Consider the following 26,855-nt stretch of genomic DNA (forward strand, 5'->3'; position numbering starts at 1 on the left):
GTAATGTGCTTGCATACAGAATTGGCTTAATGTGGAATCATGATGTCAGAAGGGGTCAGTTGGAATTATGGGTGTGAGATATGTGTTTTATATCATAAGTCAAGGTCCAATTCACAGTTGTTTGTGAGTTTTAAAGGGTATCTCATTGCCCTCATCATGTGATGGAGCACAATTCAGTGCTCATTCGTTCTGTATTATTCTGACATTCAGGTAGTCATGAATGAACTTTGGAGGAAAGACTCAAAGGTTTCTAGACAAACTTTCTCTACAACAACCATCGATACAGTATATTTCTCTCTTCCTTCCCATGTCTGTAGTCTCTTTCTCACTCTTTTGCCGATGGATTTTCATTCAATAGCGCTATTATCAAGTGACTGTGCGGACGTGGGCAGCTGATGTAAGCGCTATGCTATTATTGTCTATGACACGCTGCCTTCAAAGGGCGCTCACTGTGTGTGTGTGTGTGTGTGTGTGTGTGTGTGTGTGTGCATCATTCACGTTGTGCCGGATCGCTTCAGCTGCAAAGATGTTATTACATCAAAGGAAGGTAATCTGAATATTCATCAGGTTATTAGCTCAGAAAGTGTTGTATGTAGTTGTTATAATGTATAATAATGATAGCAATCTCTTTAATTCATACATGCACTACTGTCACAATCGACCTAATCAGATATCATTCATCTGAAATATTGGGAAGGAATAGTAAAAATTAATCTCTATATCCAGATTTAATTAGAAATTCATACCGATGTTCACTATTGATGCATACTAAACAATAAAACAGCTTCCCGACAGTTAAAATCAGTCAATATATAGCCAATTATATAATTTTAGACATTTAATTTAAAAAAAACTTCACTCTCATTTACTTGTGTGATGTTAAGCCACGCGCTTGCACTTTAATTTACTGATGCACTTGTACCTACATACACATATACTGTCCTGTACATAACGTCAATCAGGCTTTATAATCTCTATGTTAAGCTGGGAGTGCTGCAGTAGACCAGAGACAATAATAATAGTTATGTAATAAATAAGCTCTAAAATGGATCGGAATCTGGACACACCATCCACACTGCATACGCTTTAGATTGATTGATGTAGGATTTAAAGGCCAAGACCACTTTATACAGATAAAAGCAGATATTTTAACACAGAATCACAGAGTCTGCAGGTTTTTAATATGTATAGCACTCATGTTCTGCTCATTTTTCAGTTCATCGTTTCAGTTTAGATCAGAATAGGTTAACATGCTTTGATGCTTTTTATGGGGCTGCTGTAGCTCAGGGAGTAGAGTGGGCCATCTAGATCGGAAGGTCACTGGTTCGAATCCCAGCTCCCCCTGGCTGAGCTGAGCTGCATGTTGAAGTGTCCTTGAGCAAGATACTGAACCCCAAGTATTGTAAAGCGCTTTGAGTGGTCAGTAGACTGGAAAAGCGCTATATAAATGCAAGGCCATTTACCGTTTCCAATGCTCAGAAAACACATCAGTTTTCTCTTACTGTCCAGTGCAGCAGGACTGTGTTCAGCCTCTGTCTGAAATGCTCTGTTTCCTTCACTCCTGTCTCTTTAAGGCTCCCCTCCCTAATACCGTCCTCTGATTGGTCAGCTCACACACGCCTGACCCCCAAGCTCTGGCAGTCCCGACCCTTCTGCAGCAGATACACGAGGCTTCACACCAAAACAACAAGATAATCTGTTTAATTTTCATAATAAAGCGCTCCGTGTTGACGCCAGCAAAAAGTCCGTCCTTCTTCTAATCCTTAGACAGACGTAGAAAGTAACACAACATCAAAATACTGGCAACTCATTTTGGGTTTTCAAAAGTAGTAAAATCCCCATGTGAATATTTCCCTCAGATATAAATACTATCTACAGTCCATGTGCCCAAAATGCAGAGCAGTTTTGATTCTCAACTATCATAATGAATTGTCTTTCCTCTCAGTGAAGTTTGTGTTCGGCTCCTTCTCTGCACTCATGCATCTTAAATCCAGATGTTCATCACACTGCTGTGTTTGGATGGTTTTTCCCTTTTCCTAAAATTAATTTGACACAACTGTTGTTGGCTGAAACTGGAGTTTGTCTGGTGTCGGACTGCTGTCATTTGGATAACTCTGAGTCGCTGTTTTCATTGTTGACATCCTACAACTGAAGTTGAACTCTGCCTGACCAACATTTTAATTTGTTTGCATGAAGATTGATCTGTTTTCTTGCTTTTTTCCTTTCCCTTTATTTCTGTCAATCTTGCCCTTTCTTACCCTTTATTTCTGTCTCACTTTTGCCATTTTAGTCTTTATTTTGCGTTCTATTCCTTTCTTACTTTGACTTTCCTACTCTTTCTTGGCTTTTTCTCTTCCCTTTCTTATTTTGTTCTCTTTCTTTCTTTCTTTCTTTCTTTTTTGTTCCATTTGGATGTTTTGTTTTCTGTCTTTACTTCTCCCCAGCTGCTGCAAACAGGTTTTACATAGCCACTACTTTGCAAAAGTTTGGAGTCACCTATGTTGACATTGGTATTTTTCTTACTTCAACAGCTTTGTCCCCAAAAGAAAAACAAAAGATTAAGAATTCCATATGTCGACGTCCCCACAGTGTTAGACGACAGGTGAAAATATTGTTGTTGCCACTTTTCAACCTCAAACATGCTTTGATTTTGAATTTGTTTTCCAGTCCAGAGAGGCGTAACTGACCCTGGATCATTATTGAACCCCAACCGCTGATATTCTGTGATCCAGTAGTACAGTTAAACTTTTTCTGCAAACCCTTCATGCAATCTTACATCGATTTGTGAAACAGGAGTTGCTGCAACCTAAACGCATTAGAAAAAGACCAAATCAAAATATTGTGTAGTCTTCAAGTTTTTGTGGGGAGTGATTCCAAACTTTTTTTAACAGTAATAAATGAAAGAAAAAACTACCTCCGAAATTCCGTTTGTCTTTCGGCAAAAATTAGATTGAGTGGATGAGGCGGCATCAGATAAAACTGGAGGAAAACAGACTCCGGTGTTGGATTCAGCAGAGTAATAAGGCTGCGGAGGAATAACAGCACAGCTACTCAAACAACAGAATTCTTTATGATAATACATCACAGAGAATACAATCATGCTCCGATACTGTATCCACTGTTTTTGTCTGTCAGAGGATTAAATTCAGACACGGCCGCAGCTTGCATACTGTTCATATACGGCGTAGTAATACGCCGTGTGGTGAAACATCCATCAAATTGTTTACAAGAAACTCTAAGAACTTTTTCAATAAAAGTATTAAAAACGAGGAAGTAAAAAAAGCCTAAATACGAGAAAAAAACCCTGAAGTCTATCTTGTCTCTCCGTTGTTCAATAAAAGATGAGCTCAAGAGAGAAAAACACTTCTTCCTCCAGGGTTACTGTGGCTCAGCAGATTTACTCTCATTCCCTCTCTGCACACACACACACACACACACACACACACACACACACACACACACACACACACACACACACACACACACACACACACACACAGACTTGAATCAGGGAGTTTTCAGGAACACAGATGCAGAGGTTGCGTCCTCGCCTGTTCTGTATTCTGCGGCTGCTGAATGAAAGTTGTTTACTATTTAAAGCTCCACTCTGTTCCTCTTGTTTAAACGGAGTCTAATCCGAGTCCTCTGTTGTTCTGCAGGTAGACCAAAGGAGGAGGGGAGCTAAAAACAGGGAAGAGGAAGGAATGGGAGTGAAAAGCAGACAAATGATGGGAGAAGAACTGAGGTGAGGGTGAAGTGTTGGAGGGCGGATGAGATAGGAGGATGGTGGCATGATAATGAACCCAACTTCAGTGGTTTGCTTACAAAAAACTCATTTTTAAAGGAGAAATTTGTGATATATGGCTCAAAAATCTAGTTTAAAACATAAAAAAATATGGCATTATCAACAGAGTGTGAGGGAGCAACAGTGTTGTAATTAGAGACGTAGACTTGTGTTGTGGAGATATCTTCTGAAGTTAGCATGCTAATCAGCTAGCCCTGGTTCATCCTGTCACATAATACCACTTTGTACTGCAAAAGGCCATGGTCCGAATACCACCTGAATTCAAGTTTCTCTCTTTTACAGAGATGTAAATAAAGATAAAGAAAATAAAGAAAATAAAGATGTCGTCACGTCCTGTCACGTCCCCGCCTGCTGCATCTACGACAAGACACAGCTGCCCGGGTCATAGTCCTGGTCAGAGCCGCTGTTAATCGCCTCCATACTCTATCTCCTGTTGTCAAAATAACCCAAGGATAGCTAGCAAAAAGCAGCAAGTTTCAGCTGCTCTGGTGAAACGCTGACCCCTCTGCTTTGGAACTACCTAAGAATTCTGGTCATATTGTACAAAGTACGCCTTTAAAACGACACACTGGTTTGTTACGTGAGTTATGTGCCGGGCTATTTCTTGGCCAGTGCGGCGGCCTCCTGAAGTTTTGTTGTCATCATGAGGCTACCAGGCAACCAGAAGAGACTCCCAAGTGCCTAAATAAGTGGCCAGTAAGTGAAGGTCTCAATACAAGAGTCTTCGTTATCTCTGTGAGTGACTGGTGACCCGTGCAGAATGGGCCTTCCTCCCTATCAGCTACTCTGGTGCTGAATCATACCTACTATTAGATCCTCTCTGCTTTGTTTATGCACATACTGTATTAACAGTCCTGTGGGTCACCTGGCAGCTTGACAGATGACAGATCATACATCATTTCTTTGGATCATTAGAGAGAAAATAAGACAGCGAGCGAGTCCCCGAGGGCTACTTTAGTGTTGAGCTGACTCACAACTTTGTCATATTAACAGTTATTGACACTGATGTCTGGATTAATGACATGTTTCCTGCAAACATTATGCCATTAATTAAACAAATAGGAAACACTGAATCAACCTGTCATTTTAAGGAGAAAACAAGATTTATCCAACAGCCTGTGAGCAAATAATAAACAGGCCAAGAGCTGCTGTTATTCTTGTGTCTTTAACAGACACAGTTTAACTTAAAAAAAATCAATTTTCTTTAAATGTAGTTAATATGCATCCCCGAAAATAAAGTCTTATTAGTAGTTTTTGTAAAACGAGGAGCACTATGTTGTGTTCATGCCACAGGCGTATTATCCAGAATCCAGTCGTTGTGATAAAATGTGCGAAGGTAAATGTGGTGCAGAGATCTCGTACACAGCTCCAGTCAGTGTGTCTCTCTCCATGGTGCTGAATCATTCAGATTCTGAACAGTGTGTCTCTTTATTGTGCTGATGCAGTCCAAACCGGCCTGTCTTTGTCTCTGACAACCTCTGTGTCTACATCTGCCGGCCCCCCCGAAACCGACCAGAACACCAAAGCAGCCACCTGGAAACCCAGTAACGACAACAAACACCGAGCCGAGACCCAGATCACCACAGCGCCGTCTTCACAGCCCACACAAGCTTTGCTCGGGCAGCAATAAAACAATTCCAAGTCACGTGTTTTTCTTTCCCCATGTCTTCCTTAAAATGATGTGAAACCTCGGTGATTGTAAATCAAATTTTGTGACTCCTTCTCAGACTCACCACTGCTTTCTCTGACTGAGGGCAATCCACCTTTGTGCTGTAACTAATGGGACGCTGAGGCGCACGGAGGTTTCTGGGTGTTTAGACATCAGGTTTTAAGTGGTAATGTTGCCAGAGGCTGAGCGCTGTACATGCAAGATTAGTTAAAGACCAAAAATATGAAAGGACCTTTTAGGGTCGGTTGGATGCTGGTGGAGGATGTTTGTGAGCTCAAATGGAAGTGAAATCATAAAAAACTAATGTAAGATTATAAAATATAAAATATAAATAATGGGCATTAAGATTTTAGGTGAAAGTAAATGTAATGGCGGTCAGCCCGGTGTGTTCATCTTCACACAGCCCTCTGCTGCCCCCTGCTGGTCATTAGGAGTACATGGCGTTGAACTCAACTGTGAAAATGTGGAAGCCTTGATGTCTTTCAGATTAAGATGTGTGAACATGTTTGGTTTCTCTTATTAATGTCATTTATCTGGACAATCCAATGTTCCAGTCTGGGGTTGTTTTGGCCTCCAATCTTTGGAGACTCTTTGGTACATACTGCGGCAGGATCATGAGCCCAACCACACCTCAGAGCTTTGACACAGCTACATGGGGACCAAAGAAGACCGTGGAGTCCAATGCTGCCGTGAAATTTCCTCAACAGTAACCTGACTTCAACCCCTTTCAACATTTATCGGGGGACATGAAGTCTGAGACAGCAAAGCGGCCTGTGACATCACAGGAAGCTTTGTGGAAACTCTCAGAGCATGCTGGGACAACGTGAGTCAGCAGCTTTTACTCCAACTTGTGGAGTCCATGCCAGCTCGAGTGCATGCTTTTATTAAAGCAAAATGGGGACATACAAAATACCAAGATATTCTGAAATGAATGCACATTTTTAAAGAATCCTCTTTACACCCAAACTATTCTTTTTTTTTAACAATTAACACTTGATGAATGATGAAGGCACACATTTCATGGCAGTACAATAAACAATGCTTCGGTGTTTTATTGTTACTTGAGATTTCATTGAAGTTTTTTTTTTCTCCTTTTTTACAAAATGAACCAAAACACTGACAAAGAGGAAGATTTCATGTAGATAATCTGAATAAATATGAGCTTGTTTGCTAAATATTTAGTCAGTGTTTATCCATTGTAGAAACCATAACTTGTAACAAACAATATTGGAATATATTAAACAGTATTTCATAATCATAATACCAAGATTATGGAGCATTTTCTCTTTTCAGATCAAAATTATATCAACAATATTATATCATTAATCCCATCCCAGAGCTATATGCATTAAAAATGAGTTCATGATGATGAGTCATGAAAGACATATTTGGCCCTGGTGCTTGTTGCTCTGATGGACTTTAAACCAGCTCAGAAAGAACCAGAAGATCCAGACCCGTGTCAGACCTTCAGCATTTAAATCTGGACGAACTCAGTCGTCTGGGTACGAAGATAAAGGACCCTGCTGGTGACTGTCGTTATCCTGAAGAAGTCTGTTTGCTAAGAGAGCTGGTGTGAAATGTGTTTGCCTCATGCAGTCACTCCTATAAACACAGTCACTGCTTATAGTTTCCTTCCTGTAAAATGAATGACACTGGATACCCCCCCCCCCCCCCCCAAAAAAAAAAAAAAGAATTCTCCTATCAGGGAAACATTCGATTGGTCCCAGTCATCTGAAAGCAATGAAGGATGAACCCAGACCGACAGCTTCTTTTAATCTTTGTGGGACGAAGCCGAGGTGATAAAGAGGAACAATTGAGCCAAATGATCTTTTCCTATTTCTGCTAGCCGCTCATGTCCCACGGCGGCGGTTCAGCCAGATAAGAAAAATGTTCTCAGTCTCTCAGTGGCCAGATAAGATGCCCGGCAAAAAAGGGACAAGTTTGTAGTGAGTCTGCAGACGGAGTGGCCTCTGTGTTTGTGATGAGTATCTTTTCACAACATTTCACAGGCTCCTTCGTGCTCTTCATCACTCCAAATATAGTAGAAGGATGAATATGTTTCTATATAAAGTGGTCCAAACTGAGGACAACCATTTCATGACTAACGGTTCATTCTAATGTTAATTTAGTTCTTGTTCAACCAGGAGACACCAGAGTGCATTTGCCTTGAGGGGGTGTACTTGGTCTTGGAAGAAAGGAAGGAATGAAGGATGGGAGAAAGAAAGAAAGAAAGAAAGAAAGAAAGAAAGAAAGAAAGAAAGAAAGAAAGAAAGAAAGAAAGAACATGTTGACATTGTGGTACCTGCCTCCTCTTCTGCTGTAAACAAAGCCACCCAGTGCGTCATGCCTTCTCTCCAATAGAGAGTCTGGAAATAAAGAATACCGACAAGTATGAATAGATTTACCTGAAGAACAGAAAATCAAACTCTCAGTGCATGTATTTAGATTTAAATGCATCATGTAAGCACAAGCAGGAAAAGGTCTAAAAACTGGATTTTGATATAGGTGTTGTCTTGGCGTCTGATTATAAAGCACCCAGTTGAAAGCCCGGTCATGTCAGTTGATTTGAGCTTTTGAGGACACCTGTATCATCCCAGGGCAAATAAAAGCAGCGCAGGGTTCACGAGGATCAGAGGAACCAAATCACCACAAGAGAAGATTTAAAAAATGAAAACATCAACATTACGGAGTACATGGCGTTGAACTAAAAAAACAAAGAACAAAAAAACACTCAGAGCCATAGAAATTAGAGCAGTCCTACCTTTACAATCAGTTATTTTTAGAGTACTAATATAGATATGTTATGAAGTTATGCAAGAAGCCATCTTTTACTCTCTTTTAGTTGTCAGTTGTCATTCAAGTCTCTGGATTCAGCATGTAACCAAATGTGTACCTGTGATATATAACCTATGAAGGAACTGATTTGACAGATGGTCAGAATATTGCAGATGACAAGGTATGCAGTCAATTATTCAAATATTTTATAAGACATGTTATAATGTAATACACGCAAACATTTACACTTGTAATGCAAGTATATGAAAAATAAGCAAAATACATCTTGTATTAAAAACGCTGAACATCTTTCTCAGACAAGCTGCTCTGTTGTTCAAAGCCGTGTCTCCAGTGAAGGAGCAGCAGCGCCCTCTGCTGTCTGTCACGGAGAAGGTAAAAAGCTTACAACACCTGGTATTCCCAGGCGGTCTCCCATCCAAGTACTAACCAGGCCCGACCCTGCTTAGCTTCCGAGATCAGACGAGATCGGGCGTGTTCAGAGTGGTATGGCCGTAAGCGAAGGCTGAGGAGACAAACACGCGATTTATACATGTTCAACAGTTATGTCTCCGAGAAAACACTGGACAGCGCCCGTGGTTTGATCCCGGGGTGGGATAGAGACCGCGAAATCTTGCAGTAAGATTTGAGGAGAGAAGTAACCACTGAGCTAAACCAGCGCGGAGGAGAAGGAACAAACACGCTATTTATACGTGTTCACCTGCTCCGTCCTCATCGTTTGTCTGTATCTAGGAACGGAGAAACATCAGCACAGTTTAACAAGTTTGGGGGAATGCTAGTGTTTTCAGAGTGCGGCTACATTTCAGCGTTTCTATCATCTTATAGAAGACATTACTGTAAATGTCTCCTAATCTTTTGTGCAGTGTGAAATCAGGGGAGCCCACATTACTTCAGTACAGCTTTCAGGTACTCGCTTTGATTCCAAACTGCTCCACAGATTAGGAAACATTTCCATGAATGTCTTGTTTAAGAGCATTAAAGCGCTGCAAAGTGGTTGTTCAAGGCGGGATTCTCAGTTGTTCCTTCAACGCAGAGAAGAGAAAAAAAGAGAAGAGAAGAGCAGCTTTATAAAGATTATTTCCGTCTTTCTCCTCCGCGCTGGTTTAGCTCAGTGGTTACTTCTCTCCTCAAATCTTACTGCAAGATTTCGCGGTCTCTATCCCTCCCCGGGATCAAACCACGGGCGCGGTCCAGTGTTTTCTTGGAGACATAACTGTTGAACATGTATGCTGATCTCGGAAGCTAAGCAGGGTCGGGCCTGGTTAGTACTTGGATGGGAGACCGCCTGGGAATACCAGGTGCTGTAAGCTTTTTAATTTCTCTGCATGAGCAATAGTGCAGCAGATTAGTAAAAAAATCGTTCACTTTGGTATACAAGCATGAAATTTGGCACAGATACTCTCTAAGGGCCACTATTTTGGAAAAAGGCATTGGCCACTCAAAAATTCAATTCATTTTTCAAGATGGCCCCATTGCTATTCAATGCTTATTATATCAATTATTCAAACAGGGATCCAAGCATAAAATTTGATACAAATACTCTCTAAAGGACATGTTAATGGAAAAAGGTGCTTGTCCCGCAAAAATTCAAGATGGCCACCATTTTTAAAGATGGCCACCGTTCCTGTCGAATATTAATTATTTCAATTGTTCAAATGGTGATGCAAGCATAAAATTAGGCAGAAATACTCTTCAGGGAACATGTTGCTTGCTTATGCTTATTGTATCAATTATTCAAACAGTGATCCAAGCATAAAATTTGATACAAATACTCTCTAAAGGACATGTTACTGGAAAAAGATGCTTGTCCATTTTCAAGATGGCCACCATTTCTGTCAAATAGTCATAATGTCTGCTTTGTCTGCCTCCTCTCCTTTGACCTGTCTGGCTTAGTTAAACTTGCCAGGGATATAAAATCCCCGCCGGTATAGCTCTCAGGTTCATTGGAGTACACAAGCCTCTCCACCACGGCAAGGTGCAGTCCACAGAGAGGAAGGGCTACTGTTAGAAAAAGGAGGTGGCCAGTAAAAATTCAACCTGAGATTGAGAGGTTATGCCCTGCCGAGTCATAATAAAGACTGTTAAAAATGGTAGTCAATGCCTCCCTGCTTGGCAGTCAGCAAGTGTTGAATTAGGGGCAACATATCCAGGAAGGTGTACATATACATCATGGTCCAGAATTGTGAAACTGGCTCTCGGCCCACCGCAAGGCTACTTACTTTTTTATTCACATTTGCAATTGCAAGTGAAACCCAATCTAAAACATTTGCATCTTCCACGGCACTCTGATTTGCAGCCACACGTGGCTAGTTGTTCACAACTTTGTGCAATTGGTGCATTTGCTGTCCAGAAGACCCCCCATTGTTCACCAAGCTTTTTCCATCCCCAGTCAGCAGGACTCTCTGCTTCTGGCTGACACTGGGTTGCTTGACCCCATATGCAGCCTGCCTGATATGCAGCATGTTTAGTGTGTTGAAGCAGAGCTGCTCTTGTTGGAGGAATGGCTTCATATGGCCTCTGCTTTCGGGCAAACATGTCAAGTCTAGACTCATCTACACTAACAGCTGTGCTTGATCGATCATACAGCAGGACCACAAACTTCTCAAGGATCTCCAGGTCACTATCAGCCAGAACAGGAGGGTATTGACTTAGTTTGCTGAAGATGAGAGAGGCCTCTGGGAAAATGTCCCAGGTTTGCCAAGCACCTCAATCATAGACATAGTACACGTTCAGGTATGGGATACAACTAGGTTCGGGTCAGCTACACCTAGCCTGATCATTCATCCAGTATCATTTAAGTCCCATGTGATCTGTACACCTTCCAGGTAAGCATAAATGAACAAGTCATGTATTGCCACGCCCTTGGCTCGGCTCTCCCGCGCTGGCACAACCTGTCAATTCAGGTGTGGCTATCTAACTACATCTATTACAAGCTAATTGACGAAGGGCTGGTAGACAGCATTTAGGTCACTAAACTTAGCTATACTATTACTACTAGTTAAGAACTACAGTGTAAGTAAAACTAGATCAGCTGACACTGAACCCCATGCTGAGTTCCACAGCAGTGAAGTCACCAGTGTGCCCTGGTTGTGTAATGACTCTCACTCTATTAAACAAAACCTTCCTTAACACTAAAACACTAAACTGAGCTCTGACAGAAATGGTGGCCATCTTGAAAATGGTCTCCATCTTGAATTTTTGAGTGGCACACACCTTTTTCCATGAGAATGTTCCTTGAAGAATATTTGTACCAAATTTGATCCAAATGTAAGGATTCAATAGAAATGGCGGCCATCTTGAAAAATGGCTGCCATCTTGAATTTTTAAGGGACAAGCACCGTTTTCCCAAAAAACATTCTTAAGAGAGTATTATCACAAAATGTTATGCCTACATCACTGTTTGAAAGATTGACATAATGAGCATTTGACAGAAGTAGCGGCCATCTTGAAAAAATGGCCGCCATGTTGAATTTTTGTGTGGCCAACGCCTTTTTCCCAAAAAGTGACCCTTAGAGAGTATCTGTGCCAAATTTCATGCTTGTATACCAATTTGAACGATTCTCTTGAAATACACCATTAATCTGCTCCACTACAAGGCATGCAGTCAATTGTTCAAGTTTTTTCCAACACACATTATACTAACACATGCACACACATTTTTAATGGAAATATAGGCTATGAGAAAATAGCTAAATACAAACACTATGTTTCAGACAAGCTGCTGTTGTTCAGAGCTGTGTCTCCACTGAAGCAGCAGCTGCTCTGCTGTCTGTGTAGCAATGGAGAGCCAGTGTTCACTCTTCCAGCAGGAGTTTTCCCTCCTTCTGTCCCTGCTGCTCCTCAGCTGAACACCTCCAACTCACAGTAAGTTTGCTGTGGACACTTTGGATCAAAGTTGATTTCAGATGGCTGTTATTTATCTGTACATTTCTGACAATCAGTGTCTTTTAATGAATTCAAATGTACATTGCAGCACAGACAAGGTTACATTTTACACGTCTTGTACTTTTCTGCTCATCATAACGTTTCCACAGCGTTAACATGGGCTCTCCCCCTGTTTTTGTGCTGTAGAGAGAGAAAGTGTGAGAGTGAGCAGGAGGACGAACTCATCAAAAGGCCGCCGAATGCCTTCATGCTGCACATGAAGGAGCACAGGCCCCACGTTGAAGAGGACGTTAAGATGATGGGGAACGGGGCTGTGAATATGGTCCTGGGACAGAGAGTTAGTGTGACAGTCACAGTGTTATAAACTTGATCAATGTTTGGAAAAAAAAATGTTTTCTACAGTCTAAATCATTACATCTGTACAGTGATTGACTGCATTAATGAGGAGCTGTGTGCATATTTGTGTCTGTAGTCAATTTGTAGAGTGTGTGTTAACAAACAGTGTGGGACATCTGTTCTCAGTGGAAGTCACTGTCAGCAAAGGAGCAGGCCGTTTACTGTTTTTGAGTTAAAGAAAGAAAGAAAGAAAGAAAGAAAGAAAGAACATGTTGACATTGTGGTACCTGCCTCCTCTTCTGCTGTAGACAAAGAGCCACCCAATGTTTAAGTTTGATGAGCCAAAATATATCATGGAAGCACAACATCAGACTGATTATAAAGCACCCAGTTGAAAGCCCGGTCATGTCAGTTGATTTGAGCTTTTGAGGACACCTGTATCATCCCACGGCAAATAAAAGCAGCGCAGGGTTCACGAGGATCAGAGGAACCAAATCACCACAAGAGAAGATTTAAAAAATGAAAACATCAACATTACGGGGGACATGGCGTTGAACTAAAAAAAAAAACCAAAACACTCAGAGCCATAGAAATTAGAACAGTCCTACCTTTACAATCAGTTATTTTTAGAGTACTTATATAGATAAGTTATGAAGTTATGCAAGAAGCCATCTTTTAATCTCTTTTAGTTGTCAGTTGTCATTCAAGTCTCTGGATTCCGCATGTAACCAAATGTGTACCTGTGATATATAACCTATGAATGAACTGATTTGACAGATGGTCAGAATATTGCAGATGACAAGGTATGCAGTCAATTATTCAAATATTTTATAAGACATGTTACAATATAATACACGCAAACATTTACACTTGTAATGCAAGTATATGAAAAATAAGCAAAACACAACTTGTCTTAAAAACGGTGAACATCTTTCTCAGACAAGCTGCTCTGTTGTTCAAAGCCGTGTCTCCAGTGAAGGAGCAGAAGCGCCCTCTGCTGTCTGTCACGGAGAAGGTAAAAAGCTTACAGCACCTGGTATTCCCAGGCGGTCTCCCATCCAAGTACTAACCAGGCCCGACGCTGCTTAGCTTCCGAGATCAGACGAGATCGGGCGTGTTCAGAGTGGTATGGCCGTAAGCGAAGGCTAAGGAGACAAACACGCTATTTATACATGTTCACCGGCTCCGTCCTCATCGTTTGTCTGTATCTAGGAACGGAGAAACATCAGCACAGTTTAACAAGTTTGGGGGAATGCTAGTGTTTTCAGAGTGTGGCCACATTTCAGCGTTTCTATCATCTTATAGAAGACATTACTGTAAATGTCTCCTAATCTTTTGTGCAGTGTGAAATCAGGGGAGCCCACATTACTTCAGTGCAGCTTTCAGGTACTCGCTTTGATTCCAAACTGCTCCACAGATTAGGAAACATTTCCATGAATGTCTTGTTTAAGAGCATTAAAGCGCTGCAAAGTGGTTGTTCAAGGCAGAATTCTCAGTTGTTCCTTCAACGCAGAGAAGAGAAGAAAAGAGCAGAGCAGCTGTATAAAGATTATTTCCGTCCGTCTCCTCCGCGCTGGTTTAGCTCAGTGGTTACTTCTCTCCTCAAATCTTACTGCAAGATTTCGCGGTCTCTATCCCTCCCCGGGATCAAACCACGGGCGCTGTCCAGTGTTTTCTTGGAGACATAACTGTTGAACATGTATAAATTGCGTGTTTCTTTCCTTTTCTTTCGCTTACGGCCATACCACTCTGAACACGCCCGATCTCGTCCGATCTCGGAAGCTAAGCAGGGTCGGGCCTGGTTAGTACTTGGATGGGAGACCGCCTGGGAATACCAGGTGCTGTAAGCTTTTTAATTTCTCTGCATAAACAAGGAATGCAGTCAATTACTCAAGTATTTTCCAACACACATTAGACTAACACATGCACACAAATTTTTAATGGAAATATATGAGAAAATAGCTAAATACAAACACTATGTTTCAGACAAGCTGCTGTTGTTCAGAGCTGTGTCTCCACTGAAGCAGCAGCTGCTCTGCTGTCTGTGTAGCAATGGAAAGCCAGTGTTCACTCTTCCAGCAGGAGTTTTCCCTCCTTCTGTCCCTGCTGCTCCTCAGCTGAACACCTCCAACTCACAGTAAGTTTGCTGTGGACACTTTGGATCAAAGTTGATTTCAGATGGCTGCTATTTTTCTGTACATTTCTGACAATCAGTGTCTTTTAATGAATTCAAATGTACATTGCAGCACAGACAAGGTTACATTTTACACATCTTGTACTTTTCTGCTCATCATTTTCTGCTTCCACAGCGTTAACGTGAGCTCTCCCCCTGTTTTTGTGCTGTAGAGAGAGAAAGTGTGAGAGTGAGCAGGAGGACGAACTCATCAAAAGGCCGCTGAATGCCTTCATGTTGTACATAAAGGAGCACAGGCCCCACGTTGAGGAGGACGTTAAGATGATGGGGAACGGGGCTGTGAATATGGTCCTGAGACAGAGGGTTAGTGTGACAGTCACAGTGTTATAAACTTGATCAATGTTTCACCTGTATCATCCCAGGGCAAATAAAAGAAGCGCAGGGTTCACGAGGGTCAGAGGAACCAAATCACCACAAGAGAAGATTTAAAAAATGAAAACATCCTCCATACATCAGGCCGGAAGCAGAAACACAGTATACATTGCTCCTGCAGTAATGATTCAATCTGTCCTCTAAGATTAAATATTGCCATCCCATAAGAACAGACCTGAGCTCCTATGAAAGCAGTTCAAGAATACGTCAGTCTTTAAATTATCACCAACAACTATTTTTGTAATCCGATATACTGCATTTTGTAATGTAATGCGTTTTATTGAAGTTAATGATACAAATACGCTGAAAGAAACATGTTTTCCTAAAGAACCAAACCTGATCACCACACACTGAACAGTTCAGAGGAGGAAGATGTTATAGAAGACCTTTACTGCCAGCGACAGACAAAAAGCTGATGGAAATGTAACCTTATAAAAAAACATACATGTTCACAGGACGGCAGGATTATGAGAGAAAAAGATGAAATTATGACACAAAATTATTCAATAACTTTGATTTTCTAATTCATTATTTTGACTTTTTTTATTGACTCACAATGAAAATATTTTATCATCAAGTTTAGTTTTCATCATTTTTTCTTTAACTGGTAGAAACGGGCTTCTACAGGAGGTGGCAGGGCTTCTAGAAGTCTTTCTCATGTGTTCATTTATCTCTGCCTCTAACGTCACGTATTTGAGAGCCCGCCGAGTGAAAATGGAGAAGTGGAGCTCTTGTAGAACCAGTCAAAGTTCAACTTCGAACTGTTTTTTAACAGACTTCAACACATTACTCCGGTATTAGCTTCCCTCCATTCGCTCCCTGTCTGTTTTAGAATTGATTTTAAGATTTTACCGATCATTTTTAAAGCATGCTCAGGTCTGCCTCCAAGCTATATAACAGATATTTTAATTCCCTACGAGCCAGCTCTCAGCCTTAGATCCTCCTCCTAACTGTTCCAATGCCGAGACTAGAAACTACAGGTGATCGTGCCTTCGCCATAAGGGCCCCTCAACTTTGGAACGTCTTGCCTGAGGAGATAAGGCTTGCAGGATTGGTAACTTCTTTTAAATCACTTCTTAAAACCCATTTTTATAGACTTGCCTTCATGTGATGTGGTCCTTTTATGTTTATTTTTATTCCAACCGTCTCTCAACTATTTCATGCAATTTACTTTTATCGTCCTTTGTATTTGTAACTGTATTCTTGCTTTGTTTTGTCAAAGTGCTATACAAATAAAGTTATTATTATTATTATTGTTATTATTATTATTATTATTCTTGTTAGAAACACCTGCTGCTCAAACACAAATCCCAGTCTGTCAATTCAAATAAACTTTATTGGCATGAATGAAGTGACATTATCACCAAATTTAAATGACATGTTATTGAATGACGTCGTTTTACTCAAGCAAACTGAATTAATCAATTTGCTGCATAGAATCTGTCACTCCATCACGGATCACGCACTTGCACACACGTACGTCACTGAAGGCCATGGAAACAGAACGTTGAGCAAAGCTATAAAAGCTGCAGGAATGATTCATTTCTCATTCGCAAACTAAACTCGACTCAAGTTACCTAACTCTGATCAACTGAAGACTTCATCGGAAACAACCTGTTGGATTATTCACTATCAGCTGAAGACTTTTTTCATACAAAGCTGTTGTATTACTGACCTCGAGGACATCTAGTGCAGAGAGTGGACCACCTTTACCTGCTGCACAAGTGCTTTCTGCTGGAGCCTCTGTGACGAGGCAGCTGCTGTCCGGAGTCTCTGCAGGTAAGACATCTTTTATTATCACACCGCATGTATTTATTCTTCTTCTGAAAGGCGTAGAAATGGGTTTCAGTGGTAAACTGTTGAATTTATAGACAGGATATTGACAGAACTTTAGTTTTCCTGAAAAAGGTCAGTTTTGGGTGACACTCGACGTTTTCTCGGTGTAAAATGATTCTTAAATGATAAGAATGTGCTGAAAGTCCCGTGACAGCTGAGGGGTGTGTTCACGGTCGAGTAGCGATTTTAAAATACTGTTATTATTGTTTGAGGGCGTCCATTTTTAGGTATTTAATGTCTAGAATTCAGGGGGAAAGATGGCGACTGGACCTTTTTCTGAAAATAAACAACATTTGTGTCTCGTGCGCCATGGAAACGATGGAACGTGAGCAGATAGAACGTGCAGGTGTGAAACACCAGGGCCCGTTTCTCTGTGTGCAGCTCAGTTTGCTGCTGGAATTGTTGACACTGAACTTAAAATGTAACCGGACATGTCCAGCAGAGTTCAAGCTCCACGCCGCATGATTTACAACTAATAAACATCACATTGGCTTTATTAGTTTACCCTGCAGAGAAAAACACATTATTGTGGGCTAGCTTTGGAGAAGTGCTTTTATTGACTGCGCACGTTTTAGCCAAGGTTCGCAAACTTTGTCAGATTTGACAGTGTAGAGTTACATGTAAAAGTAGTCATCATGCAGATCGGCTCCTCTCAGTGTCACATTACTATAAAAAGTGTAAGACTGGAGTATTGTTATTGATGCATTAGCATGTAAGCCGATTTGCAATGTTGTATTTGGTCCACGTGAAGACAATTATAACGACTATATGTTTGTTAAGTAGTTGAATCTGTCACAAATCATCACCTTTTTCTTTATTTTTTGTCCATATCTGCAGTCATATACATGTAGCGAAGTACAATTTATTCCTGAATAGATAGAATATATTTTAGTCCAGGTAAAAGTGTCTCACAAGCAGCTGGTTTTCCATGTGTGTGACAGCAGTCCAGTAACCCCAGAGAGAATTAAGACTACATCTTTCTCTCTGGAAGTTTCAAAGACTAGAAAACTCTGCTGACTATCATCCCTGCTGCCGAGATGGAGCGTACGGTCACTTTCATTGACGACATCTTGTCAGGGAGGAATTGGCAGGATGTGTCTTCCCTTCTTGAGGATACCATTAAGTTACAGGACCGCCAATCCGTCCCTTCATCTCCCCCCCCCACGACCCTGCTGGTCTGCAGCCTGAGCCTGTGCCTTCACACAGTGAGGTTGGAGTATTTGGTTGGTGTCCCCCGCAGAGAGCAGCTCCTTCTGTGTTGACTGCTCCCTTCATGTACAGTGGACAGTGTCATGTAGGCACCATGCAGCCAGGTCACCTGCACTGTCAGCCAGGCGCTTATAGCCAGGTACAGATCAGATACTAGGCATTCGTAAGGGCCAAGATAAACCATTAGGAGTAGATCAGGGTCTGTATGATACAGATGTTTGTCAGTGGTGGATGCCCTGTGGCAAATGATGACTTTGTTTTTTCTTGAATGTAACGATGCACAACACATGTAAAGTGTCTGAACGCTGAGTGTGGGTTCATGTATGGAGGAAGGGTTTTATGGCTTTATTAAATGTCTCTCTCTCTCTACAGTACAGGCTGTATCAGTGGCCCGTGAGCAGCGTCCCGATACCTATGAGTCACCCTGCTGGTCTGCAGCCTGAGCCTGTGCCTTCACACAGTGAGGTTGGAGGATCTGGTCGGTGTCCCCCGCAGAGAGCAGCTCCTTCTGTGTTGACTGCTACCTCCATGTACAGTGGACAGGGTCATGTAGGCACCATGCAGCCAGGTCACCTGCACTGTCAGCCAGGCGCTTATAGCCAGGTACAGATCAGATACTAGGCATTCTTTAGGCCAAGATAAATAATTAGATCAGGGTCTGTATGATACAGATGTTTGTCAGTGGTGGATGCTCTGTGACAAATGATGACTTTGTTTTTTTCTGAATGTAACGATGCACAACACATGTAAAGTGTCTGAACACTGAGTGTGGGTTCATGTATGGAGTAGGGGTGTGCCAAAATATCGATACTACGATATATCGCGATATTTCGCCTTGAGGTACGTTATCGATACACTGGTGCCAAATATCGATATTTAAAAATGTAAAAAAAAAAATAAAATATATATATATATATATATATATATATATATATATATATATTTTTTTTTTTTTTTTTTTTTTTTTGGCCCACCACCACCCCTCTTCGGAGGACAGCTTTATCGTTATTCAAACATAGGTATACAACCAAATAAAATTTAAAAAATGGTTTAAGTAGCTCTGAAACCCACACATATAGATATTTAATGATAGTTGTAGTCAGTGTGTGTGTTAAGAAGAGTCACTGTGCAATATACTCTTTGTTTACTTGGCTGTCATTCATGTGAAATTGATTGACAATGTTTTGTAATTCCTGTGAAATGGATTCAGTACAGTCAATAAATTCTGAATTTCTTCAGTGACACAGATATCGTGATGTATCATGGATGAAATTTCGTGCAATATATCGATTATCGCAGAATCGCTGTATCGTGATATCGTGAGCAAAATATCGTGATATTATCGTATCGCGAGGTACCTGGTGATACCAAGCCCTAGTATGGAGGAAGGGTTTTATGGCTTTATTAAATGTCTCTCTCTCTCTACAGTACCGGCCGTATCAGTGGCCCGTGAGCAGAGTCCCGATACCTGTCAGTCACCCTGCTGGTCTGCAGCCTGAGCCTGAGCCTTCACACAGTGAGGTTGGAAGATCTGGTCGGTGTCCCCCGCAGAGAGCAGCTCCTTCTGTGTTGACTGCTCCCTCCATGTACAGTGGACAGGGTCATGTAGGCACCATGCAGCCAGGTCACCTACACTGTCCGCCAGGCGCTTATAGCCAGGTACAGATCAGATACTAGGCATTCTTTAGGCCAAGATAAATAATTAGATCAGGGTCTGTATGATACAGATGTTTTGTCAGCGGTGGATACTTTTTTCCTGAATGTAACGATGCACAACACATGTAAAGTGTCTGAACGCTGAGTGTGGGTTCATGTATGGAGGAAGGGTTTTATGGCTTTATTAAATGTCTCTCTCTCTCTACAGTACCGGCCGTATCAGTGGCCCGTGAGCAGGGTCCCGATACCTGTCAGTCACCCTGCTGCTCCTCCTGCACACACAGTAAGACCCTGGTTCACCACACACACTCTGAACATCTCCACTGTTGCAGCAGACAGCAGGTTTAGTGCTGTAGGAGAAGGATATCTGTGCAGGAACAGTGACAGCTTACAGGACAAACACATGTAAAGTCTGTCTTTGTCCTGCAGTTCCAGTTCAAAGGTCCCTCAGAAAAAAAGCACATTTTAGAATGATTTAATGAAAAGTGAAGCTGTGTGCTCTTGAAGTTCAGTTCAGTTACTTTTTTGAGGATTTGTCTCACCTGTTCTGTGTGTTTGTGTCTCCAGTATAACAACGCACCAATGGTGAGGCTCCCCGAAGGCTTCCACCAAAACCTGCAATGTGTTGGAATAATGTAAGTGACACACACGAATGCAAACAAACACTCCAGTGCAAACAGCTGTAGAGCTTCAGTTTGCATCATCATACACACACATGCACACACTAATCATGTGTGTATCTGACTTGTTACCTGTCTAGCAATGGAGAGCCAGTGTTCACTCTTCCAGCAGGAGTTTTCCCTCCTTCTGTCCCTGCTGCTCCTCAGCTGAACACCTCCAACTCACAGTAAGTTTGCTGTGGACACTTTGGATCAAAGTTGATTTCAGATGGCTGCTATTTATCTGTACATTTCTGACAATCAGTGTCTTTTAATGAATTCAAATGTACATTGCAGCACAGACACAGTTACATTTTACACGTCTTGTGTTTTTCTGCTTATAACGTTTCCACAGCGTTAATGTGAGCTCTCCCCCTGTTTTTGTGCTGTAGAGAGAAAAAGTGTGAGAGTGAGCAGGAGGACGACCGGCTGTACATCAAAAGGCCACCGAATGCCTTCATGCTTTACATAAAGGAGCACAGGCCCCACGTTGAAGAGGACGTTAAGATGATGGGGAACGGGGCTGTGAATATGGTCCTGGGACAGAGAGTTAGTGTGACAGACACAGTGTTATAAACTTGATCAATGTTTGGAAAAAAAATGTTTTCTACAGTCTAAATCATTACATCTGTACAGTGATTGACTGCATTAATGAGGAGCTGTGTGCATATTTGTGTGTGTGTGTGCTAACGAACAGTGTGTTGTCCGTCTGTCCACAGTGGAAGTCACTGTCAGCGGAGGAGCGGGCCGTTTATTACCAACAGGCCCAAAGAGAAAAAGAGCTCCACGCACAGCAACACCCCGGCTGGTCCGTCCGCCAGAACTATGTAAGTACACACTGCTCACACACTGCTCACACATGTTTACATCACCATCACTGGACAAGAGTCACTGCAAACACTTTTCTTTGGCTGATGTCAGATGGAAAGTGTAAAGACGTGTTTGTTTTTGTATAGGGCAAGAAGAGGAAGAGGGAGAGCAAAAGAGCTCCTAAAGGTCAGGACTGTCATGTGACATGTGCTGAAAACTAGAAGATATTTGGTTGTTAAACTACAGTGATTTGACAAACAAATTAAAATGTACATGTTAAGGTGTTTAGCACAAATAGTTCAACATGGAGCAAAACAACTTAACAATAACAATAAGACTGAGGTACAATGGTTCCTGGTACAGTGTCTTTTAAAGGTGCAGTATTTTTAATCAGAAGAGAAAAATCTTCATTGACTGATTTTTATGACCTTGAAGATAAAAAACATTTCAGCATTTGTTTTATTTCCTCATTAATTTTCCAAATATCCATTTTTTTTGTTTGATTTTTCTTCTCCAAAACTATCTTTGTCACTTTCTTAAATGTTTGTCATTTGATCCAATATTAGTATTCAGATGTTGTTTACTGCAGATGTAACAAGAGGTTCTTACTCTCAAAGTGTTTTTACAGTTTTAACGACTGATCTGTGTTTCTGTTGGTGTTGCAGCATCTAAGAGGCCGAGTGTGTTACCTGTGGCATCCACCTCACTGGCAGCTGTGACTGAGGACTCCACCTCACGGGCAGCTGTGACAGAGGACTCCACCTCAATGGCAGCTGTGACAGAGGACTCCACCTCACGGGCAGCTGTGACAGAGGACTCCACCTCACGGGGAGCTGTGACGGAGGACTCCAGCTGCTCCAGTGTGTATGTGAGTGACATATATCACCTGCCACAGGAGAACAGTGTAAGTTCTGCCTCCTGGCTTCATGTTCTACTAACAGCAGTCACATCTCTGTCCTCCTCTGCAGGTCTCACACAGAGTCCAGCTGATGAGAGGATTTGGAGCTACACCAAGTGATGGAGCAGCTTGATCCTCCACCAAGTCCATCCAGTGCAGAGCATCAGCTGCCCTCCTGTCCTCACTGTGGACTTCTGTGAGGTCATGCAGATGTATAGATAGATGTTAATATCAATGTATAGATGTTAGTATAAATGTTAAGATTGATGTTTAGATGTTAAGATGTATGCATAGATGTGTATATATAGATAGAATTGTTGCTCTCATGTAAATGAAACATTTGAAACTATATTTTATCAGCTCAATATGATTCATTTTCTGCATTTACACAAATGAAAAATGAAATAAATTCAAACCTTTGTTGCATCACACTGACTTATTTGTTCACTTTTACTCTTTGAACCTACAGAATACATAAATCTGTGTTTATCATAATTGCTGTAATTAACAACTTGGTACATGAGACAGAGACAAGAGCCAAAGCTCAGTAAACATGAAGTATCAGAAACGACAGCAGGCTTTTAAGACAATAACTGCAGTGGTTCAGCAGTGGGAAAATGTTCCATATACAAGGTAAACAAACAAAAGCACGAAAAAACATCATGGTGTAACTTCTAGCACATATGAACAGGGCGTGGTAACTACAACTCCACAAAAAGCTGTTTCTGAGCTGTCGTTTCTATTTCCAGTCAGCCTCACACACTCGGGACGTCTTGTTGCCTCCTACTGACCTGAATTTGAACTGATATCTACAGTGTGAACTACACTGCCTGGCCCAACTGGTTAAACTGGCAACCACCATCACTGCTGTCTGGTTCAACTGGTCTAACCATAGATAGACCCTGGTGGTGTGAGGAACCTTTAATGGATTATGTCCAAGTTAACGGTGCAATGTGTAAGAATTGTTGTTGGAAATATTTTTAAAAAGACACCTAAATAAACTTGTACAAGATGTAAATACATTAAATGACGGCCAGCCCCAGACACACACCAACACCCCACAGGTGGTCTGAGATCACCATCTGGACCATCAGCAGCACTGCTAACTGAGCTAATTAGCTAATGGCAGCGACAGTTAGCAGCAGTTAGTGGTTAATCTGCTCATATGCTGTCCCCTGATTGTTTTGAGTATGAATTCAACCAAAAATTACAATCAACAAAACAACCAATCAGAGCTATAGAAATTAGAACAGTCCTACCTTTAAAATCAGTTATTTTTATAGTACTTGTATAGATAAGTTAAGAGTTTATTTGCAAGAAGCCATCTTTTACTCTCTTTTAGTTCTGCAAAGCTGAATAAAGTGACACCAGAAGAATCACTGAGTGCGTTTGTCATTCAGGTCACTGGATTCAGCTGCTCACAGAGCTCTGTGCTGTTGTCATGAGTCCTGATGGGATCTTTCTCCAGTCTGGCAATCATGTCGTCCTTCACACCAGAGAGCGCAAACACACAGTCGTACCTCGTCCAGTCTTCAGGTGTGACTGATGAAAGGTTCGGGTCAACACTCAGCTGGAAGGTTCCATCGTGGTTGTGGAGGATCTCTCCGTGGTCCGGCTCCTCATTAAGCTCCTCTCCATCTTTCCTCCAGACGAGTGAGAATCTGTGAGGGTAGAAGCCTGCAGCGTGGCAGCTGACTGGAGAGGAGGAAGTCTTCATGAGGAGAGACACTGAGGGAAGAAACTGCTTTGAAACACTGAGACTGAGCAAACTTACTTGATCATGCTAAGTGAACACTGGCTATCACAGTCTGAGCATCGATGGAAAGAAACTTCAGGTTGGAAATTAGTTGTTTTATCTTTTATTATCAGAAATATAATTTGTTTGACAATGCACATTATTTACACATGATAACACAAGACCTGCAGCCAAAAGGTCTTGAAGTGAGATTCCTTCACATTGCTGCAGTGAAGTGTAACCAAATGTGTACCTGTGATATATAACCTATGAAGGAACTGATTTGACAGAAGACAGAATATTGCAGATGACAAGGTATGCAGTCAATTATTCAAATATTTTATAAGACATGTTATAATAAAATACACGCAAACATTTACACTTGTAATGCAAGTATATGAAAAATAAGCAAAACACAACTTGTATTAAAAACGGTGAACATCTTTCTCAGACAAGCTGCTCTGTTATTCAAAGCCGTGTCTCCACTGAAGGAGCAGCAGCGCCCTCTGCTGTCTGTAACGGAGAAGTTAAAAGGCTTACAGCACCTGGTATTCCCAGGCGGTCTCCCATCCAAGTACTAACCAGGCCCGACCCTGCTTAGCTTCCGAGATCAGACGAGATCGGGCGTGTTCAGAGTGGTATGGCCGTAAGCGAAAGCTGAAGAGACAAACACGCTATTTATACATGTTCAACAGTTGGGACGAGATCGGGCCTCCAAGAAAACACTGGACAGCGCCCGTGGTTTGATCCCGGGGTGGGATAGAGACCGCGAAATCTTGCAGTAAGATTTGAGGAGAGAAGTAACCACTGAGCTAAACCAGCGCGGAGGAGAAGCACGGAAATAATCTTTATAAAGCTTCTCTTCTCTTCTCTTCTCTTCTCTTCTCTTCTCTTCTCTTCTCTTCTCTGCGTTGAAGGAACAACTGAGAATCTTGCCTTGAACAACCACTTTGCAGCGCTTTAATGCTCTTAAACAAGACATTCATGGAAATGTTTCCTAATCTGTGGAGCAGTTTGGAATCAAAGCGAGAGAAAACACTGGACAGCTGCTGTGGGTCGATTCCCGGGAGGGACAGAGAGCACAATTCATATCAAGAATGATTGTTGGAGGTATAATCACTGAGATGTACCAGTGCAGCACAGCTGAAGAGAGACTGCTGTTAGAAACCTGAAAGCTGTACTGAAGTAATGTGGGCTCCCCTGATTTCACACTGCACAAAAGATTAGGAGACATTTACAGTAATGTCTTCTATAAGATGATAGAAACGCTGAAATGTAGCCACACTCTGAAAACACTAGCATTCCCCCAAACTTGTTCAACTGTGCTGATGTTTCTCCGTTCCTAGATACAGACAAACGATGAGGACGGAGCAGGTGAACATGTATAAATTGCGTGTTGGTCTCCTCAACTTTCGCTTACGGCCATACCACTCTGAACACGCCCGATCTCGTCCGATCTCGGAAGCTAAGCAGGGTCGGGCCTGGTTAGTACTTGGATGGGAGACCGCCTGGGAATACCAGGTGCTGTAAACCTTTTACCTTCTCCGTTACAGACAGCAGAGGGCGCTGCTGCTCCTTCAGTGGAGACACGGCTTTGAATAACAGAGCAGCTTGTCTGAGAAAGATGTTCAGCGTTTTTAATACAAGTTGTTTTTTGCTTATTTTTCATACCTTACAAGTGTAAATATTGCGTGTATTATATTATAATATGTCTCATAAAATGTTTGAATAATTGACTGCATACCTTGTCATCTGCAATATTCTGTCTTCTGTCAAATCAGTTCCTTCATAGGTTATATATCACAGGTACACACAGGGGCGGACTTACCATTAGGCAAACACAGGCAATTGCCTGTGGCCCCGAGATTTCCAGGGGACCCCAAACTCATAAACTCATAACCTCTTAAACTCATTATCTCATAAAAAACGATTTAATAAAGTTGTCTTCGATTGAAATCAATTACTATTGTTTTAGTCTTAATTTGCGCGCTTAAAAAAAAGTGTCAACCTTTTTTCGAGTGACACCGAATGTAGCCGTAGGTACTCGACAACAGCAAGAGCCAGAAGCTGCTGTCAGTGTCAGCCGAGGAGGAGATGAAGTGGAGAGTGACACGAGTGACGCTTTTCATCACAAAGATGTGAGTATTAAAGCGGTCGAAATGGTAAACTATATTAAATATTGATTAATGTTCTTATCAATTACAGTAAAAGCGTTGAGATGATTCACTTGTTAGATAATAATCCTCAAGAGGGATTTTAACACCAGAACGGCCGAGACGGTCATTGACCGTTTTCAAATGTATGTTTATATGTGCAATAACTTTGTTAAATGAAAAAAAAATGCAGTACTGCTGTTAACTTACCTGACTTTTCCTAAAAGTGTCTGTATTTGAATTTAGAATCATTTTTATATAAATTACACAAAACACAAAGAAAATATGATGATGATTTACCTATTTCAGCTATAAGCGGTCATATTGACCACACATCATTTCTCGCGGTTTGCTTCTTTCATTGTCTCTCTAGTCTCTAACTTTGTTACCGCTCTCCAGCTGCGCTTCTTTGCGAATTTACTTGTAAGTTAATTATTATATAGCTGGTTGTATTATACAGCCTGGTTGGCATCATGGGCAAACAAAAACGAGAGTTCCCCCTCCGTGAAACAGCAAGCGGAGCTGTTGCGACTCTGACTGTGTACCAGGGAAATCCGAGGAAGAATGTCTGCATCCTGAGCACCGTGCACACAGGTGTGGGCACCTTCAGTGGGGTGAAGGCAAAACCAGTCTGTGATTTACTCCAAAAACACGAAGTACGGCGTGGACGACCTGACCCAGATGGCGAGGGCGTATTGCGTCTAAGACGGCCAGTGTCGGTCTTCTATAACATCCTCGACCTGGCTGGGATCAATGTCCGCATCTTATTCATGGAGCACCAGCAGCAGGGGAGGCCGGAGGAAAGTCCTGCAGCAGCTGGCAGAGGAGCTGAGGGCAGAATGCAT

At 41.7% G+C, this 26,855-nt stretch overlaps 2 protein-coding genes and 5 non-coding genes across 16 annotated transcripts; 4 read left to right on the top strand and 3 right to left on the bottom strand.

Annotated features, from left to right (window-relative positions):
* Nucleotides 1-6,088: 6,088 nt before the first annotated feature.
* On the top strand, nucleotides 6,089-12,719 carry LOC115574586 (transcription factor 7-like). The gene is made up of 4 exons (XM_030406215.1): nucleotides 6,089-6,180; nucleotides 12,000-12,131; nucleotides 12,339-12,489; nucleotides 12,675-12,719. The coding sequence occupies exons 1-4, from the start codon at nucleotides 6,089-6,091 to the stop codon at nucleotides 12,717-12,719; spliced, it is 420 nt and encodes a 139-aa protein (XP_030262075.1).
* LOC115574684 (5S ribosomal RNA) lies at nucleotides 8,649-8,767 on the bottom strand. Its single transcript, XR_003982542.1, has one exon. It is a non-coding gene; the product is annotated as a 5S ribosomal RNA (ribosomal RNA).
* A 790-nt stretch (nucleotides 12,720-13,509) lies between the features above and the next one.
* LOC115574683 (5S ribosomal RNA) lies at nucleotides 13,510-13,628 on the bottom strand. The gene has a single exon (XR_003982541.1). It is a non-coding gene; the product is annotated as a 5S ribosomal RNA (ribosomal RNA).
* A 591-nt stretch (nucleotides 13,629-14,219) lies between these two features.
* On the top strand, nucleotides 14,220-14,338 carry LOC115574681 (5S ribosomal RNA). Its single transcript, XR_003982539.1, has one exon. It is a non-coding gene; the product is annotated as a 5S ribosomal RNA (ribosomal RNA).
* A 2,235-nt stretch (nucleotides 14,339-16,573) lies between these two features.
* On the top strand, nucleotides 16,574-22,553 carry LOC115573745 (transcription factor 7-like 1-B). 10 transcript variants are annotated; one of them, XM_030404669.1, is made up of 13 exons: nucleotides 16,576-16,833; nucleotides 17,882-18,238; nucleotides 18,472-18,702; nucleotides 19,528-19,758; nucleotides 19,964-20,038; nucleotides 20,323-20,390; nucleotides 20,516-20,602; nucleotides 20,807-20,963; nucleotides 21,134-21,241; nucleotides 21,371-21,410; nucleotides 21,890-21,948; nucleotides 22,009-22,092; nucleotides 22,193-22,553. In XM_030404669.1, the coding sequence occupies exons 2-13, from the start codon at nucleotides 18,164-18,166 to the stop codon at nucleotides 22,253-22,255; spliced, it is 1,278 nt and encodes a 425-aa protein (XP_030260529.1). In that variant the 5' UTR covers nucleotides 16,576-16,833; nucleotides 17,882-18,163; the 3' UTR covers nucleotides 22,256-22,553. The 10 variants fall into 10 exon arrangements, with proteins under 10 accessions (XP_030260534.1, XP_030260529.1, XP_030260528.1 ...); XM_030404674.1 differs by having other exon boundaries at nucleotides 16,574-16,833; nucleotides 19,528-19,585; nucleotides 20,022-20,038; nucleotides 21,890-22,092; XM_030404668.1 differs by having other exon boundaries at nucleotides 21,890-22,088.
* A 1,837-nt stretch (nucleotides 22,554-24,390) lies between these two features.
* On the bottom strand, nucleotides 24,391-24,509 carry LOC115574710 (5S ribosomal RNA). The gene has a single exon (XR_003982566.1). It is a non-coding gene; the product is annotated as a 5S ribosomal RNA (ribosomal RNA).
* Nucleotides 24,510-25,271: 762 nt separating this feature from the next.
* LOC115574682 (5S ribosomal RNA) lies at nucleotides 25,272-25,390 on the top strand. The gene has a single exon (XR_003982540.1). It is a non-coding gene; the product is annotated as a 5S ribosomal RNA (ribosomal RNA).
* Nucleotides 25,391-26,855: the final 1,465 nt, after the last annotated feature.

The sequence above is a fragment of the Sparus aurata genome, chromosome 22 (genome assembly GCF_900880675.1).
Source record: "Sparus aurata chromosome 22, fSpaAur1.1, whole genome shotgun sequence".
In the NCBI taxonomy this organism is placed as follows: Eukaryota; Metazoa; Chordata; class Actinopteri; order Spariformes; family Sparidae; genus Sparus; species Sparus aurata.